The sequence below is a fragment of the Morone saxatilis genome, unplaced genomic scaffold, assembly GCF_004916995.1.
Source record: "Morone saxatilis isolate NCDOM2014 unplaced genomic scaffold, NCSU_SB_2.0 Contig15, whole genome shotgun sequence".
NCBI lineage: Eukaryota > Metazoa > Chordata > Actinopteri > Moronidae > Morone > Morone saxatilis.
Genome location: NW_023339707.1, coordinates 26160626 through 26168385, shown reverse-complemented (window position 1 = coordinate 26168385; position 7760 = coordinate 26160626). Strand labels below are relative to the sequence as shown.

The following is a 7760-nucleotide window of genomic DNA, read 5'->3' as shown; positions in this document are numbered from 1 at the left end:
AACACATTAATTTAGATTAATTTGTGGTTCCTGCATGAGAAAGTGTTTATATTTACACTGGCTGCCAGCTGAGATATTATGGTCTGGTTGTCTTTAATCGTTTTCAAATAGTAAATTAATTAAAAACTGTAACTTTTTCAGTTGTTTTTTGTACTAAAGAATGTTAAAATGTGGCTGTGACGGGAACCAGTGGACTGAACTAGCTAACTGTTATAAAGTAGTTCAAACTAGCTCCACCTGGAGCAGCTCCAACAATAAAATGCTGTTCTAACACTGATGCATCAGTATTAACAATCTAATAATGTCACATAGAATCAGAGACATTGTACTGCATTACATGTAGTTTTACTGCGTGGAGCTATACTGCTGTACTTTTCCTAAACAGGTCAGTTGAGCTTTATTAAAACACAGTGACAGAGATCAGGAGGATCAGAGGTTTAACAGAGGAATCTTTGTTTTTTGTCCACTGAAAGAAAAAGAAGAGATTTAGTTGTAGTAAAGTTGTACAATGTTATGAAAGTGACCTGAAAACTTGTTTTCACACCAACGTTGTTTTCAGGTTTAACAGGGTCAGTGTGGACGAGATCTTTCAAGGACAAACTTTATTGTCAATCTACTGTAACAAAAGCACATGGTGCTGATAACGTGGGTCTTTTTTACCTCACAGGTACTGTAGGTGTTCAGGAGTTCAAGTTAATTCAGAAAGTTACTGCAGCTCATAAACTCATAAATTTACAATTTTGACCCTGTTTACAAACAGGAAGTGGAACAGCTCGACCTCACTGTGCTCCGCTCCTGGTGTTCTATGTTTAATATAATAATGATGATTCATAATTGATTAATTAATTGGTTTGTGTGTCATTGTCAGTTTTTTGTACTTTATTCAAAATAAAATGTTCATAAAATTAGTAAATAATGTAAAAAAAATGAACATTACATAAAAAAATTCATTACATAGGAAATGTGAGACAATAAATTCTGTATGTTTTAACTCAGACACATAAAACACAACCTTCATTGCACTGTTCATTTATTATGCAGATAATACACAACTATAACTTTTCTGTCCATAAATGATCGATGAGCTCTATCAACACTACAATACAGTGTATTAAAGATATGTATTGGTGAATGAGCCATCATATTTTACAAAATAATGTCCAAACAGAAGTATTTCGCATCTTGATTCGTCTCTTAAAACAAAAGCTGAAATGAGAAACATCCATGCCGACTTAAGTTTAAATAAGAGGCTGCCAATCAGACTCGTACATGTTGTTATAACCTGTAAAATGGATTATTGTAATGTCCCGCTGTGGGACGGCTTTTACGTTTGTCCTCAGATCACTACAATGGCTTTCAGTACGCAGCAGACTCTTTTTGACTATAAAGCTTTGAATTATCCATCATATTTGTCATATGAGTCAAACCTCTCAGCTCCTCCGGTTCTAATATTCTAAATGAACTGAGAGTCCTAAAAATGTTGTCCTCTCTCTTCTTGTTCTCTCTCATTCTTTTAGTAATGTAAAGAGTTTGTTATTCTGGGTATTGATATATAAAAATATATAAATAAAATCTCCTCCTCCTCCTCCTCCCCTCCTCTCCTCTTCTTAGGTTGGTTATGCCTCATGGTCCATTGTGTTTTCTGTAACACCTACTACATCATGGTGCTGGCCTGGGGCTTCTACTACCTTATCAAGTCTTTCAACGCCACCCTCCCCTGGTCCACCTGTGACAACGAATGGAACACACCCAGCTGCATGGAGTTCTTCCACCACCAGGACTGCAACAACGGCAGCCTCGCCAACACTACCATTAGCGGCAACATGACCTGTGCTGATCTGGCAAACGCACGATCACCCATCATCGAGTTCTGGGAGTGAGTTCTTCTCTGATTGGGTTTTGGTTACTGTGTCGGGTTGAATGTTGGTTGTTTCTCTTTGGGTTGTGGTGGACTGTTAGCTCAGATCAGACAGGTGATGTTGGGTTGAACTGAATCGATTGAGATAGGTGCAGTTGGTTTGATGAGTTCAGATCATTTTGGGATAGTCACGTTTGTTTAGTTGGTTATGTTGGCTGCGTTGGTTCTCCTTAATAACATCTGATCAAGCCTTGGTCAGAACCTTGGCCAACTTTCTCCTTTCAGATACTTTAATGTGCTATGTGCAAGACTCGTCTATGTTGAAAAGGCTAACTGTCACTCAGAGGATTGACGTTATGGTTCTGGACCCAAATACATCTCTAATTCCCGCTTTCAATCAATCCAAACCTAGTGCTGGTTCTGGGCTAGCTTTAACTCTACCCCTTTTCCACCAAGGCAGTTTGAGGACTGCGGCTCTTCAGTTCTTTGCATTTCAACAGCCAAAGAACTTAGTCTCTGCCAGTAAAACTGGTTTCAGCAAGGCACCAACCCTACAGAACCAGGTACCACTTACAACAGGGGCTGGTGGTGCCTTGAGATCAAACTTGCTTGCTCTGAACCAGTCCTCAAACTGACTTGGTGGAAAAGAGGTATAATACGCTTACCTATACAAACCACCTATAATCCTCAGGACATCAGGGACTAGCCTATTGGTTGTCCCAAGGGTCTTCTTTTATTATGAGACACAGACCTGGATTAACCTCCCAGTTGATACTAGACAGGCCCATACTGGCCACTTTTAGGTTTAATATTTTACACTGTATACTTTACACAGAAATTGAGAAAAAAACTTGTATTTTAGCTTGTAAATAGCTTTCATTTTTATTGTTTAAATGTGTTTCAAATTTAATTAAATTAATGAATTTAATTGTGGGAATATGTTCAGCACACTGAACATGTGGCCTTTGTGTTACAGTTCAGTCATTATTGTTGTTGTTGTTGCAGATTATGTTTTGTTGCCACAGCAGCTTAAAATCTCGTCCTGGTGTAAATCTCTTGATCCCATCTGAAATATGCTGGTGTGTTTTCAGCCCAGCTAACTGTCAACTTGCTGCATTCTTCACTAAACCAAAAGCATCAACAGAGTCCACGTGGCAGCAGTGAATGGAATCTTCTGTCTGACATTGCCTCCACTCTAACTGATTTCTGTGGGAGAGGATATTCCTTAACCGATCACTAGAGACTAACATATCCGCCTGAATTTAACGCAATTTAAAGTTGACACTGATGTCATTCCAACATACTGGTTTTACCCACAGTCTAAAGTTTTGTTGAGGTTTTAAGAGCAGAACAACTTCACAGACTACGATGTCTGTTGGTCTGTTACTCGAGGGGGTTATATCATATTAAAGATTATTGTTCAGCAGCACAAACGTGGAAGGGAGGGCTTTAAGTTTCTGGGATGTCGAAGTAATTCTTACATATAAACCCATTGTCACGGCATAGTATGGTACTTCATCCACAATACCGAACAGCTTCTCTCTGTAGTTCCCTTGGGGGTGCAGAAAAGAAGCGAGCATTGGCCGTAAAATATTGGTGCATGCCAACCTGCATCACCGTCAAAGCAAGCTTTGAGTAATGGATACATTGCCATCACTATTTGCTTCTCCCAAACCATTTCCTCAAGAAGGGCAAGTTGGTAACTGAGAGACTCTTCACAAATCCAGTTGGGAGGTTTCAAAAATACAAGGTTCAGTTATTGATCATTTTACACACCTTAAATAAATGCCTTCAAAGCTGTTTGGATTTCAAAGTAATTGGTACTTTTAAAGCTCCAGTGTGTAACATTAAGGATCTATTGTCAGAAATGTAATATAATATTCATAGGTATGTTTTCATTAGTGTATAATCACCTGAATATATGATTTGTTGTTTTTGTTACCCTTTTTGTAACGTGATGCTGATTGGACTGCTGATTGGTTGCTGATGGTCTGGACCCAGGCATGGTCTCATCATCTGGGTTGTCCCAGTTTCAGACACCACACTAATCCCTGTTAGTCACTTAGTGAGTTTTGTTGTCACAACAAGAGAAGTTTGACGAGAAACCTTCACAGCTGAGTGCAGAAGCTTTAGTTCCTCTAATGGCTACTGGTGCTCCAGAGGTTGTTTTACCTCTTTTACATAATTTTAATCAATTATATTTCTACTGTAGATTTTGGTGTGTGTTTGCTTTAAATGACTGGTGTATCAGCCTGTTACAGTCAGGCAGTTTCTTTGAGCAGGACCTCCCTGCTGCAGTGAGGCCATGGTGTTGTGTCAGATTATTAACACAATGAGCAGTTAACAAGGTGAAAATGTTCATGAGGTGACAGAGCTCATTAGTGTTTGAAGTTAGAGTCAGGTCAGCGGCTCTCCGTCCCGGAGGAGAGGAGGGAGGAGGTCAGGACAGGTGATTATGAAAGAGTTAGTGACTCAGTAGCGCAATATAATCCTTTTTTTTCTCTCTTTTTTTTGTCGCTCTAACCTTTCTTCTCTTATATTTTTGAACCATGGACGTGCACACAGTGACTAAAGTGCTGCTGCTCGGAAAATAATGAATAAATAATAATATAATTAGAATATTACTTATGTTATTGTTGGTTTTGTTGATGCTTTAGATTTTATTCATCTTTCTTCCAATTTCCTGAGGCCCCCTTGGTACCCACCGGCAGCCCCCACTTTGTAAAAACACTCAACTAGTCAGTACAGTTATCATATGCAACAGTCAGAGACTTCCTTTGTTACAAGAGAAAAGGTCCGTGTTGCAATAATCCTCTGATACTTTGGTCCCAGTGACAAGGAGCAGCTCCTGAATGCAGTTTAACTATCAGACTGATGGAAAGTGTCACTAAGACTCTTCTCGGTTTAGGTGACTAGCAGGGGGCAGCCCTAGTAACTTACAAAGAAGTTACTTTTATAGTGTTTACTAGTATATGTGTTCTGTAACTGTTAACCTTAAACAATTGTAATGCCCATTAAGATTTGGGGAACTGTTTAATGTGTGTGTCATATATTATAATTGGAAGCAGAGGGCAACCGCTTTTTAAAGTGAGGTCAAAAAGTCCCAGTTTCAGACTCTAAAAATAGTTTACATTTGAAAAAAGAAAGAAAGAAACAAAATAAATATCACTTTAATAAAATACAAGCAACATGTTAATCAGTGAGGTTTAGAGGAGCTAGTAGACAGAACCAGGCTAGCTGTTTCCCCTTGCTTCAGGTATTTATGCTAAGCTAACATGTCAAATAATTTTTAAACTGTGAATCTGTTTTCTTCAACCTGATGAACTGTATTTCTGCTGTGTGAACCTGATGTTGGGTCGGTGTAAACGTCCTTGTCTCGCTGTGCAGGAACAAGGTGCTGAACATCTCTTCTGGTCTGGAAGAAATGGGAGAGTTTAACTGGGAGCTCATTCTGTGTCTGATGGCTGTCTGGGTCATGGTTTACTTCTGCGTCTGGAAGGGAGTCAAATCCACTGGGAAGGTAACATACATCTTTTGCTGATATGTTTTGAATGCTTGTATTACAGTTACACTTTTATCATCAACCACAACCTAAAAATATGACATCTCCCCAACTTCAACTTCCCAGTCCAAAAGTGAAATGAATCCTGGAAAATTTCATGTCCAAATTCATTAAAAATTCATCAAATTACTATTACTAACTAACTAACTAAACTAACAATAAAAAATTAAAATTGCTTCAGTTCGCCTGCACAATAGAGGAGTCTGTGAAACGGTTAATAAAACCCTTAAACATACTACAGTCTCAGTTTAATACTAATGTCTTTATATGAGCTACATAAACATCAGAGAGAAGATTGGATATTTCTATATAGTTATTACTGCGGTCAGATTCCCATTCAAATGACACAAAGAGGTTGAAACACTACCGCTTTGATCCACAGGGGGCGCCACAATCAACACAAAATTGTAGTTACTTGTAGTGAGTTTAACTAAATGTTCACCTTGTGGGAATCAGATAGGAGGTGAGTGTGTAATAAGGTCTCCATAAGGTATTTAATTCAAGAGCACAAACAGGTGACACTAAAGGTACGTGTCCACAAAACGCTTTTTATATCTTCAAATAACGAATTAAAACCAAACTAATGATAAAAATAAAAACTTGAACAAACATCAGCGTAATAAGAACAACCTGGAATGAATGGTAAGTGTGTAAATGACCTCCATAATAATGCTATACTTATGTATTGATAGATTTATTGATAGATATATTGATATAGACTTACTGTTTTAATTTGGGCAGACCACCTCCTGGCCTGGTGTTAAAGGTTATAGTGACCATCGGGTCCCCAGATGGCATTTCAGTCCCCGCAACAACAGTGTGTGAACATGTCTCTGTCCCCAAATGATTTTAATACAAGAGGGGACATCCTGCTACTAACAGCTGGGTTCATTACAGTCAACTATATAACACTGCTGAAGGTCAGAGGTCACCGCACACAGCTGATTGATTAGCTTCCATACAGCTACATCACATCAATAAAAAGGACAACATAAGTCAAACAATAGCAAGGTCGTTAGTTTGTCCTGGCTTCTTGTTCTTCTCTCTTTATATTTTAATGTTTTCTGCTGCAGCTGATGTCTACTCAAATAAAACCAGGAGAAGAAAAAGTGTCGTCATTTGGAAGGTTTCCATAAATGTGGGACTGTTTCTTTAAAACTACAATCTTCAAATGAGACTGTAGCTGTGATTCACTGTGTGTGTGTGTGTGTCATTGGCTCGTGATGACGACACTCATACACACTGCTGTCACATGGCAGGCCGAGTGTTGCCATGACTACGGGGGGGGGTTAAGGAGGGACAGTGGGGGCCGTGAGGTGGCGGATTGTGATTGGTCGTCCTGCAGGAGGGCAGCTTGACTGCAGTGGGACGTGACTGAGAGAGAGAAATACTCGTGCACTTGTACTGTATGTGTACTCTGTAGTTAAACTGCATTAAAGCCTCATCTGCAAATACACAGATTGATTAATATCGATTAATTATCAGTAAACACAACATTCAGCCGTTGAACGTCAGCAGCAGCTCATATCAGCTCTCAGTAATTAATGTAATTATAATGTAAATGTGTTGACACGTTGTCTGACAAAGATTGTTTGTGCGGGAAGACGCTCCACTCTGTAACACCACTGTACATTTAATCTGTAGCTCCGACAACTCCAACAGAGTGAGACATCCTCTCTCTAACTGATCTCATAGAAACGCATTAATCTCATTGTTCTTACTGTAGAAAATAATATAATTACTGTAATATTATTGATAATAATGCCTTACTGCCCAACACTGGATGCAGATTTAATCAACATTAAGTATTTGAAAAATGGAAAGATTGATCATCTTCGTACCACAAACCCAACATCCAACCTGTAGGCTGTGTGTGTATGGGTGTGTGTGATGCTGTGTGTGTGTGAGAGAGTGTGTGTGTGTGTGTGTGTGTGTGTGTGTGAGTGTCGTGTGTGTGTGTTTTGGGTCTCAGTAGCGATCCAGCAGAGTTTCACACGGCTCTCAGTACCCAACAGAAAGCAAGTTTTTTTATTGTTCATCGTCAGCAGGAAGGGCCTGAAGGGCTGAGGGCGAGAGGGCTGAGAGCACACTGTGAGAGAGAGAGAGAGAGAGAGAGAGTCCATTCATGGAGCTGCTCACTTTATTCTCACACTCTAGAGTCATTAATTAGACTATAAACCAGGGATTTCCCAAAGTTGGCCCGACAGATGGTTCTGTAAAAAGAAAATACAGTTAAAAAAATAATAAAAAGAAAAATCTAACTTAAGTTTATACTCTTTTATATGTCGGATCCTAATTGTTAATTAAGTAATAATTTATAATGTGAGCCAGCTGAGTAAA

At 39.0% G+C, this 7760-nt stretch overlaps 1 protein-coding gene across 1 annotated transcript in view; it reads left to right on the top strand.

Moving 5' to 3' along the window:
- Positions 1-7760, top strand: part of slc6a8 (solute carrier family 6 member 8) — a 24951-nt gene that overhangs the window by 2197 nt on the left and 14994 nt on the right. Inside the window, 3 exon segments of the mRNA XM_035656862.1 lie at positions 1612-1636; positions 1639-1876; positions 5246-5378. Of these exon segments, the coding sequence (XP_035512755.1) occupies positions 1612-1636; positions 1639-1876; positions 5246-5378 (396 nt within the window).